General features: G+C 44.3%; 1 protein-coding gene across 4 annotated transcripts in view; it reads left to right on the forward strand.

Annotated features, from left to right (window-relative positions):
- The first annotated feature begins 403 nt into the window (after positions 1 to 403).
- MYH11 (myosin heavy chain 11) overlaps positions 404 to 22674 on the forward strand; it is a 126396-nt gene continuing 104125 nt past the window's right edge. Inside the window, exons 1-2 of one of the 4 annotated variants that reach the window (XM_055409549.2) lie at positions 404 to 757; positions 18942 to 19303. In XM_055409549.2, coding sequence (XP_055265524.1) covers positions 18959 to 19303 — 345 coding nt within the window. In that variant the 5' untranslated portion in view covers positions 404 to 757; positions 18942 to 18958. The remainder of the gene's footprint in view (positions 758 to 18941; positions 19304 to 22674) is intronic. The other 3 variants (XM_055409550.2, XM_055409547.2, XM_055409548.2) reach the window with 3 other exon arrangements.

The following is a 22674-nucleotide window of genomic DNA, read 5'->3' on the forward strand; positions in this document are numbered from 1 at the left end:
CAGCCAGCGAATGGTACACCCAGTGCCTGAAGTCACAACAATTGGGTTTTGTTTTTTGCTTGTGGGTGGAAGTGGCGATGCCAAGTTGGAAAAAGTAAAAACTTCCCCTTTCCGCACAATTCCCAGCAGAGTTGGGGGCTCCTGCCTTGTACTTTGCAAAGTTCAGAAAAATCCCCTTTCCCTTTGCCCGTCTCGCAGCATAGCCAGCCCCTTTCCAGGCAGTAGGGGCGAAAAAACTGGGGAGCGGGGAGAGGAGGTGTCGACTCGGACCCCCGCAGCTCCTCCCCTACGGAAGAAGCGGTTAAAGCCTGCTGGAACTGACTCAAGGAAGAAATTCTCAAGCATCCCCTAGAGACGCCGAGTGCTCTCCACCCGTTTCTCTAGGGACCCGGAGTCTCTGCGACTGTCCGAGTTCCGTGGTTAGAAAGCCCCGAACGCCTCTGCCCGCTGCGCCCTTCCCGGGAGCCCCCACCCGGTGCGCCCCTTTTACGGGCGTCGCGGCAGCAGCGCGCGAGGCCTGGACCAGAGCGGCGTTTCTCGGGTCCTGCAGGGGGCGCTGCGGAGGGAGCAGCGCGGGACCCATCCCCACCCCGCCCTCCTCGGCTGCCTCCCCTTTCCCACCCGCGGGCAGCTCCGGGTCTATAAGAAGAGGCGTCCCGGGCGAGCGCGGAGATTTGGACGCCCCTGCCTGGGAGGTGTACCAGATCTGATCTCTCCGTCAAGTTTCTTCTCCGCTCTCCCCCCCAGTTGGAGATCTGTAAGTATGTGGTCCTGCGGGGGACGAAGTTGAGTTGGGGGCTACAGGATCCTGCAGGGCATCCTATAGGGACTGGGGAGCCGTGGGGCGCATCTGTTGCCATCCTCTTAAGGACCATTGGGGAGGGGCTGAGGGGTCACAATTTTCATTTCTCTCTGCCCCGTCATCCTAGATTTTCCCCAAACCAGCATCTCCCAAGGTAGCCAATGAGAAGTACCCCCTTGGGGGTACTTATTAAAGATAATGCCTGGGCCCATCTCCGGTTACTTTAGAATCTTCAGAAAAACTGTACTCTGTGTATGTGAGTCCCAGATGATTCTTGTTATGAGGAGACTCTGGGAGATACGCTGCCTTGGAAATATCAAAGATCCAGCTTCCACTGAAAAGTCATTTCCTATCTCATAGGCAGGCAATGTGTGGCTCCAAGTGGAGTTGGAAGCATCAGTTTAAAAAACCATGGGCAGAAGGGGGAGTGTCTTTCCCCAGTCTAGAGCAGCAGTCCCCAACCTGTTTGGCATCCCCATGGAAGACAGTTTTTGATGGACCAGGTTAGGGGGATGGTTTCAGGATGATTCTGTCACATTACGTTTATTGTGCACTTTATTTCTATTATTATTACATCAGCTCCACCTCAGATCATCAGTCATTAGATGCTGGAGGTTGGGGGACCCTTGCTCTAGAGGATGCGCTGCTGATAAGCCTTGAGTGATACTCTGATCATGATCCATTTATTACAGTTTGGTTTTCTTCCAGACACACACACCACCCCCCGTCCAAATTTTTAAAAATCTCATCCAGGTTGACCCCAGGGGCTTCAAATACTGAGATGCCAAAGCCCGCACTTGCTTACAGAGTCTGCAAGTGCGTTAGGTAAGATGGGGCTGGGCTTTCCTGCAGAACACCCATGTCGCTCTCATGTCCCACCAAGTGGGCAAAGTGAGAGAAAGTGGCTGCCACCTGTTGTCTCTTCTCTGTCTGCACTGAGAGCTGATGGGGATTTGGCTGCCTGAGGAAAGGCACTGTTCAAAACCGCACTCATGAAGAAGTGAAAGCAAATGTTGAGAAACCCCAAGAAAGGGAGCATTTAGTACAGTATTAAGAACGAATAGATTAAATTGCAAAGTGACCGTTATATACAGAGAAGGAGCTTACAGAAGCTGAGCTGAAAGTCATTAAATAGCAGTGGGTGAAACAGGACATTGAAGACCCATGGAAGTGCAGTTTCCTTGGTGCTTTCCCATTGAGATGAACTACCATTGATGGAGTGCTTATGTGCCAGGCACTGTGGCAGTGTTTGACTTCATTGACCTCAATTAGTCATTGCAACATTTTAAGGGAGGCGTTGTGATGCCTGTTTAGTATACAAGATAACTGAGGCTCAGAGAGTTTAAGTAATTTGCCCAATGTCACACAGCTTACAAGTGGTGAATCCCATTCTTGCCAATTCTATACCCCTGACCCCACCATCTTTATTCTTTGCCATGAACAAAAACTTTGTTGGAATCAGGTTTCTGATGGGACCAGATGCAACCAGTAGGGCAAGTGTTTATCATCTCTTTGAAGAAAATATAAACTGACCTTTTGCAAATTTAAAATAAAATGCGGTTTGTCCCCTGGTGGTGTGGTCATCTAGTTGACTAGATTAGATGGGCTGCCATCCCCAGAGTCCAAAAGGTGAACTAGCTGGGCCTTCCTCAAGAAGCTTCTAGGGCTGGTAAACACCGTGTGTTTTATTATCATGTCTGAAATAGACATGTTATTCCGTACAAGGTATTTGTTATGGATTTGTTATCGTTACTTTTCTGTGCGAGGGCTGAGATTGAGGCAAACATGCCCATTTATGGTAGCGTTTTCCACGAGGCCATCCCCAGCCCCCTCGCAAATTAGTCCTGTATTGCAGCTTTGCTGGTCCTGCCTCTGGGGATTTCTCTGCCCTTGTCCTTCCCGTTTGGGAACAAGTTGGGGAGTCTGGAGAGGAAGACATTTGGGAGAAGAGGGGGATTACCTTCTCCTGCTCTCTTTTGTTTTGAAGTTTTATTTTTGGGTTGGGAAAGTGGTCTACTCCTTTCCTCAGCATGTTGAATCCAAACAGGTGAATCTTATGCTGGAGGCACAACCATGTAACTCTAAACTCAGAAACACATTAGATTTTTCTGGCAAATCCAATTTTAAATTCACCAGAATCCAAGAATGTCACAAGCAAATGTAGAAATCATCCATGTTGTCTTTCCCAAACCTCAGTTTTCCCATCTATAAAATGGGGCTAATGAGACTAGCTAACTAACATCTGTTGAGTGCATTTGCTGGGACACCATGCCGAATCTGTTACAGGCATCTTGTCACTAAGTCTTCACAACAACTCTTTGGAGTGGATGCTATTATTATTGGTCCTATTTCACAAATGTGGAGACTGAATAATTTGCTCAAGATAGCTTGACTAGCCAGTGAGGAAGACAAGATTTCACAAAACTAGCTCTTTCAAGATTTCAGTGTCTATGGAATTGCCCTGCTGGGAGGATTCAAGGGGATCATGCATAAGAAGGATTTAGCATAGTGCTTGGCCCCTGGTGAACTTCCACGGATGGTTATTTATATATGCCCAGAGACCTTAAGGATTTTGCTCAGTGTTGCCCAGCAGGTACTTGGCAGAACCAGGAAACCTATGGTGTAGTCTTTCCATAAAAGGGAAACTTGCCCCTAAATTTCTTTTCTTGCCATCTCTTTTCATAAACTCAGTTCCTATTTGGGTAAAGGTGGTGATTAGAATCTTCTGCACTAATATAGATACATTTCCTCGCCTGTGTCAGGAACATGACCAGGTATATTGGCCCAGGTATTTTGTGATTTGTGTAAGATCTCTATTGTGTCCTTTAAGAACTCACCTGTGAGTGGGAGGAGACTGTCTGGCTTCCAAGATGACTCCTTTGATCCCTGGGGTCTCTTCCCTTCACTCTGACCATTAAATGCATTTAACTATGGCCACACTGTGGGAGAAAGGCTGAGTCTGCAAAAGGTTACGTAGGAATTTGAAGCAACTTTTTGTTTTGCTTTGTTGGAGAATAGTTGACTTTGAAGGAAATTTTGCAAGGGGTCAGATGATAAAGGAAGAAGCTAGCATTGCCTCTTGTTCCTGCAGAGGAAGTCAGGTGTCTCTGAACCACATCAGTGATTCCGAGGTGAAAGAGGAATGGTCCTCATCAAAGTCCCTAAGAAAGGGCCATGGGCTTGCCTCTTGTTCACCCGTACAGGCTTGAACTTCCCTTCCGTTGGTGAAGCAGGCAGCAAATGATACAGATTCTCCGAAGAGTTCTGTATCCCTCAGAGTCTGAGACCACTGGGGGTGGTTATAACCCTTCCCTGGTCTCCAGGTAGAATGCCTCTCCAGGTAGAATTCCCGACTGTCTTTCCCCGCCTCTCCACTCTTCCCCATCTTTAGATATAACTGTTGTTAATGTATTCCTGAGCATCTTTCCAAAACTTTTCTACGTCATATCTTCCTTTTTTACGCAAATATTGTTGGCTTTGTAAATTAGCTGTTTTTTCACTTAATTGCTTATTTTTAACTTTCTATATCAGCATATTGTGGTGTTTTTAAATCACCTAGGTAATATTCTATTATATGGAAGTATAGCATCTAATCAAGGAGTCAGGAAAAGACTCTGATGCGAGGAAAGATTGAAGGCAAAAGGAGAAGGAGGCAAAAGAGGATGAGATAGTTAGATAGCATCACTGACTCAAAGGACATGAATTTGAGCAAACTCCAGGAGATAGTGAAGGACGGGGAAACCTGGCATGCTGCAGTCTATGGGGTTGCAAAAAGTTTGGCATGACTTAGTGACTGAATAACAAAATAGCATCTTACTACAACAACCTCTTATTGAAATTTACCAGCTTCACTCCACATATAAACAGGGCTTCAGAGACCATCTTTGTGTATCTATTTATATCTAATTATATGAGTTTATCTGCAGGATAAATTCCCAGCAATGCAATTTGCTAAGTTAGAGAGCATGCACATTTTAAATGGATAGATATTGCTAAACAGTCCTCTAAAGACATGGTCGATTTAAATTTCTAATGGACACATAGGAGACTACATGTATTAAGCTGTGCTAAGCCAGAATTGCAAGAAACAAGACACAATGGGACTTTTAGGACCAGAAATGCAGTTCTCTCTATCCTCAAAGCATCCTCCGTGGGAGCCACCAGACCTCTTGCTGACCAAGTTCTCTTGGGAGGGAGGAAAAATTAATTTAGCTTTGATAATTGTAAGAACTTCTTTCTGGAGGTACTTTAAAAACAGTATGCAAATGGGTTAGGCAGACGTCAGAAAGGGGTGCAGCTATGGCAAAGCCTCACAAGGACAAGTCCATGAAAGGAAGCCAAGCAAGGAGGAGACTTTCTGCTTGGATCAGGTGTCAGATCTGGGTTCAGATCTTGGCTCCAACTTGTACAAGCAAAAGCCTTTACTTTGTGGGACCTCCACAGCCTTATAGGAATAATCAATAATGCCTACCTCATCGAATACTTAGAAAACATAGCAAGATGGTATATATAATAAATAGCCTAGCTCGATGTCCCTTGAATAGAAAGGGTAATAGAGGCTTCCCAGGTGGCGCTAGTGGTAAAAAAAACCCGCCTGCTAATTCAGGAGATATAAGAGACGCCAGTTTGATCCCTGGGTCGGGAAGATCCCCTGGAAGGGGGCATGGCAACCCACTCCAGTATTCTTGCCTGGAGAATCCCATGGACAGCGGAGCCTGGTGGCTACGGTCCATAGGTCTGCAAGGAGTCGGACACAGCTGAGCAACTTACACATAGCACAGTGATAATTGTGCCTGTTATTAATGACAGATTAAGAGTCCCGGTTGCTCATGGTGACAGTTTGGAACCTGGAGATCAGGTGCCTCTGGGGGCCCAGCCCCTCCCCCTGCTTCCCTCTCCACACTGACTCCTCCCTCACCTGGACCAGGTCTTGACCTAGTTTCTTCTTTGCAGAGGTCCTGTCAGCTGGTGGTCTGTGTTCTAGATCAGGCCCAAAAGGTTTTCATTTTGCCTGCATGGCATTTGAAACATGCACTGATTTGCTTTAGGGATGGATATGATGGCTCAGACAGTAAAAGATCCACCTGCAATGCAGGAGACCTGGGTTTGATCCCTGAGTCAGGAAGATGCCCTGGAGAAGGGAATGGCTACCTACTCCAGTATTCTTGCCTGGAGAATCCCACGGACAGAGGAGCCTGGCGGGCTACAGTCCATGGGGTCGCAAAAGAGTCAGACCCGACTAAGCGACTTCTCTTTCATTTTCATTTCATACCTAAATGCAGATTTCCAAGTCTGTTGGATATCTGGCAGTGCAGGGCCCACATCCTCACTCAGACACCCCAGCAGGAGCTAGGATGCTGCCCTGTCTCCTCTGGACAGACCAGAGGGCTCTGTCTAGCCACGTCCAGCCACCTCTAGCCTGGGTCACTCTGCATTGCTTACCTGACCCTGGCGACATTTGAGTTGGTGTCTCTGGTCCAAAATCTTGGCAGTAAAATACTGAGCATAGCTGTGACTAGGACTGATGACGTGCAAATCCTGTTACTGTTTACTCTGGAGAATTTTATTCATTTTTCAATAATACAGAAGCAGAAGGGGCAAGATCTTTTACCCCTGAGTTCCTCTGGGGAAGATAAAACCGATGCTAAAACAAGCTGAAATAGCTAAACATTCACAGTTGGTCCAACTCCAACCTTTTTGATCTGGAATTACAGATACCACAAAATGTTAGATCCCTTCCTATTTCTTTCCCCAAGTGAAAAACGAAAGGCCCAAAGAGAGTGACTTGCCCAGAGCCACTCAGTGAGTTCAGCACAGAACTGGGATGTGTAAACCTGTGGTCTTACAGAGGCTAATGAAGAGCTCAAAGAAGGAAGCTGGGTGTTGTTGAGGAAGCCAAGGATGTGCACAGAGCTGACACACTTGGCTGTGTCGGACGTTGCTGACGCCAACAGTGAAGAGTCCTTTGCTTTCATCAAAAGGCTGGATAGCAGCCTTTGATCATGAACTGGACATAGTAGCCATCAATCCTGGGTAATGAGCCTGAAGGTGTCCTTTCAGCTCTTAGAGCTGATGCAGGACATTGGACAGTACAGGGCGGGAGTGGAGGGGGATGGAGGGGGAGGAGAGCTGGAGAGGAAGAATCCAGGAGGGTGGGCGTCTCCTTGAGGTTTGGCTGTCTGGGCTTCTCTTGTCTGCTGTCATGCTCCCACCCTCCACATGTGTGACCTTCCAGAGCTGGCATTCCAGGTTGGTTGGGACAATCCTCCCGCTAAGGGACCTCTAGAGATACCTGCAGACATTTTTGATTGTCATGTCTTGGTGGGGAGGGTGTGCTACAGGTATCGTTTGGGTCGAGACCAGAGATGCTGCTAATGGCCTTACACGCAAAGGGCAGGCCCTGTCCCTGCACGCTCCACCTGCCCGCCCCTCCCCCCACTTCCGCCCACCCTCCGTCCCACCGGCATAGAGTTATCCATCCCCAAATGTCAATAGTGCCATTGTTTTGAGAGACCCTGCTCTACATTAAGGACCTCAGCAGGGAATTGCAGACCGCAGTGTCCCTGCATTTAGTGCATGGCGAATCCTAAAACTGCAGTGTTCTCTCTGACCACTGCTGCAGTCTGTCGAGCTGCTTTTCATTTCCCCCTGTACCTCACCCAATGCCTGACCCGCCTGATTGTCCACCACTTCAAATTTTGAAGGCTCAAGGTTCTGGCTGTACGCTGAGGCAAGTCCTTATAGCAGTGAAACCAAGTTACCTGCAGCCTTCCATCTGCCCAAGACTGATCCAGGGTGTGTCCCTTGTGTGCCTGTGTTCCTGTCAGTCCTCAAGTTCTTTCCCTATTTCAAAGAAGGTAGGAGAAGGCAATGGCACCCCACTCCAGTACTCTTGCCTGGAAAATCCCATGGACGGAGGAGCCTGGTGGGCTGTAGTCCATGGGGTCTTGAAGAGTCGGACACGACTGACCGACTTCACTTTCACTTTTCACTTTAATGCATTGGAGAAGGAAATGGCAACCCACTCCAGTGTTCTTGCCTGGAGAATCCCAGGGACAGAGGAGCCTGGTGGGCTGCCGTCTATGGGGTCGCACAGAGTCGGACACGACTGAAGCGACTTAGCAGCAGCAGCAGCAGGCAGAATGGGAAGGATTACTTGGAAAACATTTTTATTCAGATTCCACCACATCTAGCTGTGCTATGAAGGTCAGATTACTGAACCTCTCTGTGCCTCCGCGTGATGGTGCCTTGGGCAGCATTTTTGAGAGGTTTAAACGAGATAACAGCTGACAGTCAATTACAGCAGCAGTAGGGCTTCCCCAGTGGTCCAGTGGTTAAGACTGTGTTCCCAGGGCAGGGGGCATGGTTCAATCCTCGCTCAGGGAACTAAGGTTCCCCATGTCACATGATGTGGCAAAAAAAATATAAAAATGACGGAGCAGCAGCTATGATTACTAATATTAGTAATATTAATTTGCTAGACTCACCACATTTTCTCAAGGGCAAATCTATGGGATTTCATCGGTTTTTGGGGGTCTGTAGTGTTCGTGTGGTCAAAGACGTATAGTCAAAGGACTGAAATAGCTTTCAGATGTCAGGACTTTGGATGTCCTGTTGCGAGCTCTCCCTCTAAATGATGGAGGGAAATGGGTAGCACTTCTCAAATGGATAGTGTCTGGACTTCCCTGAATCCTGCACCACCCCCACCCCAAGTATTAATATTTCGAGGGATTCGAGTTCCAAGGAACACACTCTGGGAAATGCGGTTCTAGAATGAAGCCAAGCTCCTTTTTCCTTTTCTTTCTTTTGACCAAAGCGGATTTCACACATTGTGGCTGTCAGAGACCTCAACGACATGGGAAGCAGCCCAGCCTCTCTCTCCTTCTTTTGGACAAAGACTGAATCTTTGCACTTGATCTGTTTGTATTTTTGAGTCCTAGATTAGACAGGGTTCCTGGCAGTGGAAATTCCTGAGTCCTTTTGCTTTTCTGCTGTGTTTTTTGCTTTTCCTTTTTCCCCCGATTTTTAAGGCAAGTCACCAACATAGAAATTAGGATGAGCCCACTTAGTTTCATGCTGCTCAAAACAAATAAAACACGTCTCCCGGTCTTCTTGGATATAATTGGCTACCATTCAAAAACTTCTCTTGATTGTCCTTATACTACTCAACTGCACAACTAAATGGTAAAGATGGTAAATTTGGTTATGTGTATTTTACCATAATTAAAGGTAAAAAGGAAAAATTTTCATTGAAGTGTATTTTGTATCAGAACAGTACACATCTCTATTGGTAGGTAGCTTGATGAATTTCCACCCATGTAACTGGTACTCAGGTTAAGAAAGAAAGTTATCAGCTCCATCAACCTCCATCACGTCCTACCCTTCCAGTTACATCTGATATCTAGCACCATAGGTTAGATTTTCCTGGTTTTGAATCTCATATACAGGCACACCTCATTTTATTGGGCTTCACAGATAATGTGGGGGTTTTTTTCCCTACAGATTAAAGGCTTATGGCAAATCTATGTTCAGCAAGTCTTTTGGTGCCATTTTTCCAACACCATTTGCTTACTTCATGTCTCTGACACATTTTGGTAATTCTTGTGTATTTAAGGTGATTTCACTGTAATATTGTTACATTGTAATATTTGTAATATCTGTGATCAGTGATCTTTGTTGTTGCTACTGTGACTCACTGAAAGCTCAGATGGAAGTTAGAATTTTTTAACAAGCATGTATTTTTCATTAAGGTAGACATTAGACATCATTAGACATTAGACATAATGCTGTTGCACAGTTAACAGACAACAGCATAGTGTAAATGCAACCTTTGTATACTCTGGGAAACCAAAGTATCCATGTAACTTGCTTTATTGTGATAGTTGCTTTATTGCAATGGTCTGGAACTGAGCCCAAAGCGTCTGTGAGTTCTGCCTATAAACAGAATCACACAGTATGTCCTTCTTGTGTCTGCCTGTATTTTCACACAAGTGTTTGTGTGATTTGTTCTTATGGTGTGGAGTTGCAGTTTACTTAATCGGGTACTGTTTTGAGGAACAGGGTTTTTAAACAAATATTACACATCTTTGTTCAGTGGACAGCTACTGATTTATTTGGCTTCTCTGGGTATTAGCTTCAGCATATGGAATCCAGTTCCCTGACTGGGTATCGAACCCAGGCCCCCTGCGTTGGGAGAATGGACCACTGGGCCAGCAGGGAAGTCCCCCCAAAGCCTCTTCTAATATGTAGGTTCCCCCCCTTTAAAATGGTTTACCTGTTAAAGAAACGGAGTCATTCACCCGATGCTCTCCTACCCTGTGGACTTTGTCACACGCCCATGACCTTGGTTGGTACGTTCCCTGTGCCCTGCATTTCCCTTAAATAGGTGTTGGATCCAGAGGCTTCATCAGTGTCTGTCCCCACCCCACCCCCTTTTTTCTGTAAGAATATTTCACTGGTGGTGGTGCCACTTCCCCAGGCATCCCCTCTGGAGGCACATAACCTCTGATTGGCTTTGTTTTTGCAGTGTTAAGTTTGCTGAGTAGGTGTCGATGGTGTCGGCCCGATCCATCCATTTTAAAGTTCTCCATCTGCTATTCAGGCTTCCCAGGTGGAACCCACCTGTCAGGCGACATAAGAGACGTGGGTTTGATCCCTTTGTCAGGAAGATCCCCTTGGAGGAGGAAATGTCAGCCCACACCAGAAGTCTTGTCTGGAAAACCCCATGGACAGAGGAGCCTGACAGGCTACAGTCCATGCGGTTGCAAGGAGTCAGTCACAGCTGAGCACACAGCACATTTGCTTGTCATCTGATATAATGGGGTGGGTCTGAAACTGTGGACCGGTATCCTCAGCATCACCCGGGAGCCTGTTAGAAATGCAGACCCCTGGGTTCATCCCAGAACTACTGGCTCAGAAGCTCTGGGGTGGGCCCAGGCGTCTGTGATTCCACAACCTCCCAGGTGAAGCTGATGCCCAAGGAAGTTTGAGAACCACTGGTCTGATGTTTTAGCAACTTTGATAGTGATTGCCAAGACCCATTATTTTATTCAGAGTTCCAGAATTGCTGCATTCTAGTTTCATCATTTCTTCTACATTTATATAGCAGGAACTCTTCTAAGTAGATGGTAGTATTTTTTTTAAAAGCAGTGAAAGGGGGGTGAGGGGAGAATGCTGTTGGACTTACTGTGTCCCAGGAGAAATTCAATAGCAGTTTAAAAATTAAGAGCAACTTTCTTGGGGGTCCAGTGATGAAGACTCCATCTTTCCACTGCAGGGGGGCTTGGGTTCAATCCCTATTTGGGGAATCTGGATTCCACATGCCCGGAATCACCGCCTCCCAAAATAATTTAAAGTGCAGGAAATGTGATCTTTAAACCTGCAACAATGTACATTTTCTACAATTCTTTAGTTCACTTTTTGGGATAACTGGAGTGATTTTTCAGATTTAGGGAATGGTTCACTCATTTCTTATTTTATTTTTTAATGAGCTACTAGATCAGGTCGCCCAGGAGAAATAACTAACCTTTCTGAGCAAATTAGCTCCTTGTTTTTATTATTGTTATTTTCACGCCGGAAGAGGAAAGCGGGAGGAACTGCCCCTCTGATTTTTGCTTTGCAAAGTCTGCATTTTAGGAGTTGACGACCCAGCTCCAGGGGCCCATTGGTGGGATGTGGAAGTTAGTCCACCTCCATGGGCAGGTGGGTTCTTTCCCACCAGCACCACCTGGGAAGCCTGAATAGCAGATGGAGAACTTGAAAATGGATGGATCGGGCCGATACCACCGACACCACTCAGCAACCTTAACGCTGCAAAAACCAAGCCGATCAGAGGTTATGTGCCTCCAAGATAGATTCATAGCTAAAGGAGCTATGAATTGCTTTCTGCTGAAGGAGGGGCATCAACAGTACGTCCTTGCGACTGTACATTCTCACTCAGCCTACACCTTAGTGTTGTCCTACACCTGTGGGTGGGGGAGGAGGGGTGGGTTGGGTTGGAGTAGCTGAACACGAGCCAGTGTTCCAAGGGCAGGACAGCTCCTGCAGGTATGGTCAGAGGGCCTGGGATGGGCCGTTGGACAGGTCTGAAAAGAGCCTGTTGCCTCAGCAGCTCGTCTACTGGACATATCTAAACAATAGAATGGAGAATCTGACATTTAATGACTTAATATTTTAGATAAAGACAGATTTCTTGTCAATTATTTAGTGGCCTTGAGGAAGAACTTGTAGAGAGGCAGAATCAGTGTCTTAGTTTCCTACTGTTTCTTTACCAGTTTTCAAAACCATGGGTTGATTCCCCAGCAGCTTACAAGGATGATCTGTGAATTTTTTTTTTTTAACCGTGATGAGCTCATGGATTTAAACATACTCATCTTTCAACTCTTGTATTTACCTTACTGATGTTCAGACTGTCCCACATTTGACCAAATAGAACCCTGATTAATATTTTCGCATGTAGTTTTCTAGACTTTTAAAAATGTACACGTTTCCGTTCCGTTCCGTCGCTCAGTCGTGTCCGACTCTTTTGCGACCCCGTGGACTGTAGCCTACCAGGCTTCTCCGTCCATGGGATTCTCCAGGCAAGAATACTGGAGTGGGTTACCGTTTCCTTCTCCAGGGGATCTTCCCGACCCAGGGATCGAACCCAGGTCTCCCGCATTGGAGGCAGACGCTTTAACCTCTGAGCCACCAGGGAAGCCCAAAAATGTACACATGGATGTATAAAATGACAAGACAGGGATGATTTGAGAGAATAGCATTGAAACATGTATATTACCGTATGTGAAACAGATCAGCAGCCCAGGTTTGATGCATGAGACAGGGTGCTCAGGGCCGGTGCACTGGGATGACCCTGAGGGATGGGATGAGGAGGGAAGAGAGAGGAGGGTTCAGGATGGGGGACACATGTACACCCATGGCTGATTCATGTCAGTGTATGGCAAAACCAACACAATATTGTAAAGTAATTAGCCTCCAATTAAAATAAATAAGTTAATTTTTAAAAAATGAAAAAATAAGTAAATAAAATGACAAGACATTCTTTTATAACTATTTTATTCAGTTTTATTGAGGTATAATCTACATATAGTATTTCTTTTACTTTTTAAAAAAAATTCACTGATTTTTAAGTGTACAGCTCAATGAATTTTGACAAATGTATATAGTCGTGTAATCATCACCATAATCAGGATATAGAATGTTTTCATTGCCCCAGAAGTTTCTTTGTGCCTCTTGGTGGTCAGTTCCCTCCCCGGCCTGTGAACAACCACTGATCTGTTTTCTGTTGCCACAGTTTTGCCTTTTCTAGACCTCCTTATCAGTGGAATAATAGAATGTGTAGAATTTGGGTTCTACTTCTTTCATTAAGCTTGCTTTTACAATTCATCTATTTTATTGTGTAATTTGTTCCTTTTTATTGCTGAGTATTCCATTTATTCATATTGTTTTTTGTCATATTGACTTTGCATGGTCAAAAGTCACCTATGGTACAATTCTGTTTTCTGCAATGTCCAGAAAAGGCAAATCTACAGAGACAGATAGTAGGTTAGTAATTGCCAGGGAGTTGGGAGTAGGAACAGGAGGTGGCTGCAGACTAGCATAAGGAAACCCTTTTTGGGATGATGGGAATGTTCCAAAATTTAGCATCATGATAGATGCATAACTCTGTAAATTTACTAAAAATCACTGAATTGTGCATTTGCAAAGAGAGAATTTTATTTTTTTTTTAATTTTTATTGGAGGCTAATTATTTTACAATATTATATTGGTTGGTTTTGCCATACATTGACATGAATCTGCCGCGGAGGTACATGAGTTCCCCTTCCTGAACCCCCCTCCCAACTCCCTCCTCCCCTTATCCTCCCTCTGGGTCATCCCCGCACACCAGCCCCAAGCATCCTGTAACATGCTTCGACCCTGAACTGGCGATTCGTTTCACATACGATAATATACATGTTTCAATGCCATTCTCCCAAATCATCCCACCCTCACCCTCTCCCACAGAGTCCCAAAGACTGTTCTATACATCTGTGTCTCTTTTGCTGTCTCGTGTACAGGGTTATCATTTCCATCTTTCTAAATTCCATATATATGCATTAGTATACTGTATTGGTGTTTTTCTTTCTGGCTTACTTCACTCTGTATAATAGGCTCTAGTTTCATCCACCTCATTAGAACTGATTCAAATGCATTCTTTTTAATGGCTGAGTAATACTCCATTGTGTATATGTACCAAAGCTTTCTTATCGATTCGTCTAAAGATGGACATCTAGGTTGCTTCCATGTCCTGGCTATTATAAACAGTGCTGCAATGAACATTGGAGTACACGTATCTCTTTCAATTCTGGTTTCTTCGGTGTGTATGCCCAGGAGTGCGATTGCTGGGTCGTATGGCAGTTCTATTTCCAGTTTTCTAAGGAATCTCCACACTGTTCTCCATAGTGGCTGTACTACAAATGGGACCTAATTAAAATTAAAAGCTTCTGCACAGCAAAGGAAACCATAAGCAAGGTGAAAAGACAGTCTTCAGAATGGGAGAAAATAATAGCAAATGAAACAACTGACAAAGAATTAATCTCCAAAATATACAAGCAGCTCCTGCAGCTCAATTTCAGAAAAATAAACGACCCAATCAAAAAATGGGCCAAAGAACCAAACAGACATTTCTCCAAAGAAGACATACAGATGGCTAACAAACACATGAAAAAATGCTCAACATCCCTCATAATCAGAGAAATGCAAATCAAAACCACAATGAGATGCCATTTCACACCAGTCAGAATGGCTGCTATCCAAAAGTCTACATGCAATAAATGCTGGAGAGGGTGTGGAGAGAAGGGAACCCTCTTACACTGTTGGTGGGAATGCAAAGAGAGAATTTTAAAGCATGTAAATGACAAATAGGTTAAGATGAAAGGGAAAAGTCCTTATTTTTTATTTTACAAGTCTATAATTTGCATTTTAATTAATTTAGAGTCGTTTAATGTTCAAAACTTGTGGGCAAATCTGTAAAGAACGTGAAATCTATGAATTATCACTTTCATTATTTTCTTAACATTTTTTAATATTCTTTTCCATTATGTTTCATCACAGGATATTGAATATAGTTCCCTGTGCTATACATTAGGACCTTGCTGTTTATCCATTCTGAGTGTAATAGTTTGCGTCTACCAATCCCAAACTCGCAGTCCATCCCTCTTCCACCCCACTCCCCCTAGGCAACCACAAGTCTGTTCTCTTTGTCTATAAGTCTGTTTCTATTTTATAGATAGGTTCCTCTGTGCTATATTTTAGATTCCACATATAAGTGATATCATATGGTATTTGTCTTTCTGACTTATGTCGCTTAGTATGACAATCTCTAGTTGCATCCCTGTTGTTGCAAATGGCATCGTTTCATCCTTTTTTATGGCTGAGTAGTATTCCATTGTATAGATGCACTACATCTTCTTTATCCGTTCATCTGTTGATGAACATTTAGGTTGTTTCCATATTTGAGCTATTGTGAACTGTGCTGCTATGAACATAGGGATGCATATATCTGTATGAATTACAGTTTTGTCCAGGCATATTCCCAGGAATAGGATTGCTGGATCATTCTGGTAATGATTGCTGGTAATTCTATTTTTAGTTTTCTGAGGAACCTCCATACTATTTTCCATAGTGGCTGCACCAACTTATATTCCCACCAACAGCACGGGGGGTGGAGGGGAGTGGTTGAAAGGGCAAAGCTTTGTGTGGCATATATAAAAGTCTACCTCTTGAATTTTGGGTGGGCTTATAGCATTCTGTTGCTCCATATGATCTGTAATTTAATAAGGCACTTCCTGAAAAACTTTTTGGATTGCTTGCCAGGTTTGCTGTGCCAAATTGCACTGCAGTGCACATTTTTATACATCTCTTAGCACTTGTCTGTTTCCGTAAGCTAAGTTGCTAGAAATGGAATTGGAGGTCAAGGGATGTGTGTGATTTTTAGGACTTTTCCCCAGCCCCTGCTATCCTGACAACACAGGCATTATCAGTGGTTTTCATCTTAGCCAAGTAATGAGTGAAAAACAACATCTCATTGCTTCCCCTTGTAGTTCTCCATTTACTCCTGAGGCTGAACATCTTTTTCTTATGTGAATTGGTTATTTGAAGTCTTTTGTAAAGTATCTATTTTTGTTAATCATAAATTTAATAAAAGTTATAAAACTATATTGGGTTCCCATGTAGCTCAGCTGGTAAAGAATCCATGTGTAGTACAGAAGACGTGGGTTCAATCCCTGGGTTGGGAAGATCCCCTGGAGAAGGGAATAGCTACCCACTCCAGTATTCCAGCCTGGAGAATTCCATGTGGTTGCAAAGAGTTGGAAACAACTGAGCAACTTTCACTTTCACTTTCTTTCATGGCAAAAATGCGTAATAGAAAGTGTACCCATGTTCAAAGTAGCATTATTCACAAGAGAGAAAATGTGGAAGCAACTTAGGTGTCCATCACCAGATGAATGGATAAACAAAATATCACATGTCGGTACAATGAAATATTATTAAGCCTTAAAAAATGAGTGAATTCTGACTCATACTCCAACATAGATGAACTTTGAAGACATTATACTAAGTGAAATAAGCTGGTGATGAAAGGATAAGTACTGATTATTTCACTGACATGAGGTCCTGAGAGTAGTGAAACTCATAGAAACATAAAGTAGAATAGTGCTTGCCAGTGACTGGAGGGAGGAGGTAATGAGAAATTAGTGTTTAATGGTTGTGGAGTCTCAGTTTTACAAGATGAAAATAGTTCTGGTGTTGGATGGTGGTGATAATTGCATGACAATATGGATGTACTTAATGTCACTGAAATGAAAATGTATAAGATAGTAAATCTTATGTATATTTTACTACAAAAAATTAGGAAAAAAATTATGAAAAGTAAAAATCCCTTCAAAACTGTACTCAATAAGTACATATTTCTCCAGTTATTTTGCCTATATGAATTTTAAATATTTTAAAATAAAAATGGGTTATTATACTAGTGCTTTACAATATTCCCTATATTTCATTTTTAAGCAGTTCTATTCAGATCCAGTTTAAATACCATGCAATTCACCCATTTAAATTTGCAATTGAATGGCTGTCAGCATATTCACAGAATTGTGTATCCATCACTGCAGTACATTCTAGAACATTTTCATTACCCTAAAAAGAAACCCCACTCCCCTCTATTTCAGTTCAGTTCAGTTCAGTTGCTCAGTCACGTCCACCTCTTTGCAACCCCATGGACTGCAGCACGCCAGGCTTCCCTGTCCTTCACCAACTCCCAGAGCTTGCTCAAACTCATGTCCATCGAATCAGTGATGCCATCCAACCATCTCATCCTCTGTCGTCCCCTTCTCCTCCTACCTTCAATCTTTCCCAGCATCAGGGTCTTTTCCAATGTGTCACTTCTTCACATCAGGTGGCCAAAGTATTGGAGTTTCAGATTCAGCTTCAGTCCTTCCAATGAATATTCAGGATTGATTTCCTTTAGGCTGGATCTCTTTGCAGTCCAAGGGACTCTCAAGAGTCTTCTCCAAGACCACAGTTCAAAAGCATCAATTCTTCAGTGCTCAGCTTTCTTTATAGTCCAACTCTCTCATCCATACATGACTACTGGAAGAACCATAGCTTTGAGTAGACGGACATTTATTGGCAAAGTAATGTCTCTGCTTTTTAATATGCTATTTAGGTTGGTCATAGCTTTTCTTCCAAGGAGTAAGCGTCTTTTAATTTCATGACGGAAGTCACTATCTGCAGTGATTTTGGAGCCCAAGAAAATAAAGTCTCTCACTGTTTCCATTGTTTCCCCATCTATTTGCCATGAAGTCATGGGACAGGATGCCATGATCTTAGTTTTTTGAATGTTGAGCTTTAAGCCAACTTTTTCACTCTCCTTTTTCACTTTCATCAAGAGGTTCTTTAGTTCCTCTTCGCTTTCTGCCATAAGGGTGGTGTTATCTGCATATTTGAGGTTATTGATATTTCTCCCAGCAATCTTGTTTCCAGCTTATGCTTCATCCAGCCTGGCATTTTGCATGATGTACTCTGCATATATGTTAAATAAGCAGGGTAACAATATGCAGCTTTGATGTACTCCTTTCCCAATTTGGAACTAGTATGTTCTTCCATGTCTGGTTCTAACTGTTTGTTCTTGACCGGCATACAGATTTCTCAGGAGGCAGGTAAGGTGGTCTGTATTCTCATCTCTTGAAGAATTTTCCACAGTTTGTTGTGATCCACACAATCAAAGGCTTTGGCATAATCAATAAAGCAGAGGTAGATGTTTTTCTGGAATTCTCTTGCTTTTTCTATGATTCAATGGATGTTTGCAGTTTGATCCCTCTACTGTCACCCTTTTATTCTCTCCCAGCTGTTGGCAACCACTAATCTACTTTTTATCTCTATGGATTTGCCTATTCTGGACATTCTTATGTAAGTGGAATCATGTAATACATGGTCCTCTATGACTAGATTCCTTCACTTAGCATAATGTTTTCAAGATTCATTAACATTCAGTGTATTTCAGTACTCCACTCCTTTTCATGGCTGAGTAGTATTCCACTAAATGTATAGGCCACATTTTATTTATCCATTCATCTGTTGAAGGACATTTGGGTTTTTCTTCTATTTTTTAGCTATTAGGAGTAATGCTTCTATGAACAGTCACCTGAGTTTTTGTGTGGAAGTATGTTTTCATTTCTCTTGGGTATATACCTTAGAATGGGGTTGTTAGATAATGTGATAAATCTATGTTTAAACATTTGAGGACCACCCCCTTTTATTTTTACAGTAAACTATAAGATTTGAATTTGTTCCTATGTCAACACATAATGGATAGGATTCCATTGTATGAGAATATCGTGGTTTACATATTCATGCCATGTTGATGGACAGTATATAGTAGTGCAGATCCTTTTCTTAAGAGCCTTTGGGTCGTTTCCATTTTTTGACAACATAAACCATCCTGCTGTGAACACCTTTGTGCTTTCTGAGCTATTTCTGCAGATTGCATCCCCAGACATGGTGAGGTGAAGGCTTTACCTGTCTTTAGGGCTTGGTTCTTGGTCTGTCTTTAGCCAATCTGGTTCTGGCCTCATTCTGACCCGGTTGCCTTATTCCCCAGGGGACCAACCAGGCACCATGGCGCAGAAGGACCAGCTCAGTGACGATGAGAAGTTCCTCTTTGTGGACAAAAACTTCATCAACAACCCAGTGGCCCAGGCTGACTGGGCCGCCAAGAAGCTGGTCTGGGTCCCTTCGGAGAAGCAGGGTTTCGAGGCAGCCAGCATCAAGGAGGAGAAAGGGGATGAGGTGATCGTGGAGCTGGTGGAGAATGGCAAGAAGGTCACAGTCGGCAAAGATGACATCCAGAAAATGAACCCGCCCAAGTTCTCCAAGGTGGAGGACATGGCAGAGCTGACATGTCTCAACGAAGCCTCTGTGCTGCACAACCTGAGGGAGAGGTACTTCTCGGGTCTCATATACGTGAGTATCTTGGGGAAGCCGGTCACTTCCTACTGGATTCCTGCACCCCTGAGAGGGTGGAGAGGCTTGGAGATGTCTTTGGGGTGCAAGTTAGGAGGCTGAAATTTTCCTTGAGGGAGGTTGTATGTGGGGTGGAATCGTTCAGACCTGGATTCCCATTCACCCGCCCTATCTAGTTCTGTGACATTGAGTAGAAGCCTCAGTTTTCCCATCTGCAAAATAAGAATAGTCACCCTCCCCCCCACGTAAATGAGATCCACAGATCCCATGTGATCACATGGTTGCCTGGTCCATGCTCAACAGATTTCAGTGAAGTAGTTCTCTGCTCTTCCACCATCTTGGAAATAAAGGAGAACTCTTAACCTTCTTGAGAAGGCTGATCCATCCCACAGCCGAGTAGGTAGGAGACATGAGGATCCTGGTGAGGTTTGGTGGAGGCCTGCCCTGTCACAAATGGGAATGACTAGATTGGACCTGGATTCCTCTGGGTTGACTGTGCAGGTCAGAGTGAACTGGAGCTGCAGTGTCCGGTATGGCAGCCACTGGCCACCTGTGGCTAACTAAATTTAGATGTAAACTAAGTGAAAAGTCAAAGTGTTAGTCGCTCAGTCATGTCTGACTCTTTGCAACTCCACGGGCTGTAGCCCACCAGGCTCTTCTGTCCATGGAATTCTCCAGGCAAGAATATTGGAGGGGGTAGCCATTCCCTTCTCCAGGGGATCTTCCAGACCCAGGGATCGTACCCAGGTCTGTTGCATTGCAGGCAGATTCTTTACCATCTGAGCCACCCGGGAAGGCCTGATGTAAATTGATTAAGCATCAATATTTAAAAGTTCACTTCTGCCATTGTGCTGGCTACATGTTAAGTGCCCACCTGATGCCTGTGGCTAGTGACTGCCAAATTGGGCAGCACAGGTGGAGAATATTCCCATCATTGCAGAAAGTTCTGTTGGATAGTCTGGACTGGATGATGTGTAACTCAGGGGTACAGATTCTTTGTGGGCTGGACCAGCTCCCTAGGATACAGAAGGACATGGTAGCCCCATCAAGCCAGACTGGTGGACAGAGGGCATCCCACTCCAGCCTTTGTCTTGCCTCTCAGAAAGGGTACATCTACCCCTTGGTCAAGTTATTTAATTTCTCACATTTTGTTTCCTTCTCTGTAAAATGAATACGAGAATAGTACCTGCCTCATAGAGTGGGTTTGGAGTAAGAAATGGCAATCCACTCTAATATTCTTGCCTGGAAAATTCCACGGACAGAGGAGCCTGGCGGGCTGCAGTCCATGGGGTCGCAAGGAGTCGGACACTACTGAGTGACTGAGCACGCGTGCATGCATGGAGTGGGTTATTCTGAAGAGAAAGCACATGGCGTGCTTCCTGGCACGTTGTAGGCACTCAACATGTTAGGTATTGCTTTCATTGGTTATGCTCATTTTTGTTATTGCCAGAGAGATGTTCTTAGATTCTTTGCAAACTTACAGAAACAGTCACCTCTGTCTTGAGGCCCTGCTAGTCTTGCCCTTTACGTTTTGCCACATGAAAATTACAAACCCCCGTTGTCATCTCTAAAAATGTCCTGAAGATTGTTTTTCCTAATTAGGAAAATGAGGCACATTCATTCCAGAAGATCTGGAAAATTCAGAAAAGCACAGCAAACACAAGAGTCAATCCCAGAGATAACAGCTGATAAGATGTTTATGTTTCTTTGTGAGAATAGTGCATGTTTATGTCTTGAAAAGGAACTTCCCTGGTGGCTCAGTGGTAAAGAATCCACTTGCTTATTCAGGAGACGCGGGTTCAATCCCTAGGTCAGGAAGATCCCCTGGAGGAGGAAACAGTCAACCCACTCCAGTATTCTTGCCTGGGAAATCCCATGGATAGAGGAGCCTGGCAGGCTACAAAGTCCATGGGGTCGCAAAAGAGTCAGACACGACTTGGCAACTAAACAACAACAATGTATTGAAAATCTGTGCACACAGGCTGGGGACCTGCTCTCTTTCCATGTACAAGTTAGTGATGAACATCCCTATTACTCACTCATGATCCCATCTGCCCCTTGATGGGCTTTGTGATCTATCCCACAGATGTACCACAATTAATTATTCTTCACTCAGTCGGTAAAGAATCTGCCTGCAATGCAGAAGACCTGGGTTCAATTCCTGGGTCGGGAAGATCTCCTGGAGAAGGAAAGGGAAAACTACTCCAGTATTCTTGATGGAAAATCTCATGGACAAAGGGGCCTGGTGGGCTACAGTCCATAGAGTCGTAAAGAGTAGGACACGACTTAGCAACTAAACCACATAGGTAGTTCAGAGAGAGTTATAGTGGCTTGTTTTTAAGAGCCAAGGTGGAACTGGGAAGCAACTCATAATTCTATAATGTTGATCTCATTTAGTTAACACAACATCCACTGAAGTATGCTCGTCCCATCCTACAGAAAAGCAAGCTATGGCTCAGAGTACTAAAGACCCTCCAAGGACAGTCTAAGTAAGATGCTCCCTAACTAAGCAGGGGAATTCTCTTTTGTCCACACCACTCCTTGTTTGGAAGCATTCTCAGCCTGGGGCTGTTAGTACAGAATGGCTTTTCCTAAGGACACCAGCCTTCAGAGAGCTCTAGAGGAACTGGGCTCTTGTGGGCCTCCTGTCCAAGATAAGTCATCTTCATCCAGGGAGGTCAAGGACGGGCTTGGATAGGAATCTCGCCTGCTGTCCTCTGACACAGATGTTTGGGCCCAAAATAGAAACCAGGAAAAATGAGGGGCTTATGAAGGTCCCAAGACCCAGACTGTCTTCTGACAGCAGATTAAAAAAAATGAATCAAATCTTCAAATTCCTGCTGTGCTTCTCCGGACAGATTAGATGAAAAGCCTTTCGGTCTTATGACCACGCGTCTACTCCTGTCTCATTCTTTTCTGGTCAGCTTAATCACTTAACTAGAAACTGTTGTCCGTGACGGAGGAGATAAAAGAGGACAGGGTGGGCAAGCCCAAGTTATTCACCCAGCGCATGATGGCGGAAGGCGTGGCCCTTGTTACCGGTATATGGCAGGTGAAGCTCAGGCAGCTGACCGTGCCTGACTTTGCCCCTGGTAACGAAGAGAATGTTCCCTTCCATCCTGCAAGGCTCATCTCAAACAAGGCACTTTTTGCTTAGTCCTGGCAGATCTCTCATCCCCTTGGGTCTAGAAGAGATAGTAGCCTTAAAGATGCAGGTTCTTTTTTTTTTTTTAATTGGAGGATAATTGCTTTACAATGTTGTGTTAGTTTCTGCTATACAACAGCATGAATCAGCTCTATGTATACATGTATCCCCTCCCTCTTGAGCCTCCATCCCACCACCTCCATCCCACCCCCCTCGGTCATCACAG

Source organism: Moschus berezovskii, chromosome 27 (assembly GCF_049115385.1).
Source record: "Moschus berezovskii isolate FMDL1 chromosome 27, NW_MosBer_1.0, whole genome shotgun sequence".
NCBI lineage: Eukaryota > Metazoa > Chordata > Mammalia > Artiodactyla > Moschidae > Moschus > Moschus berezovskii.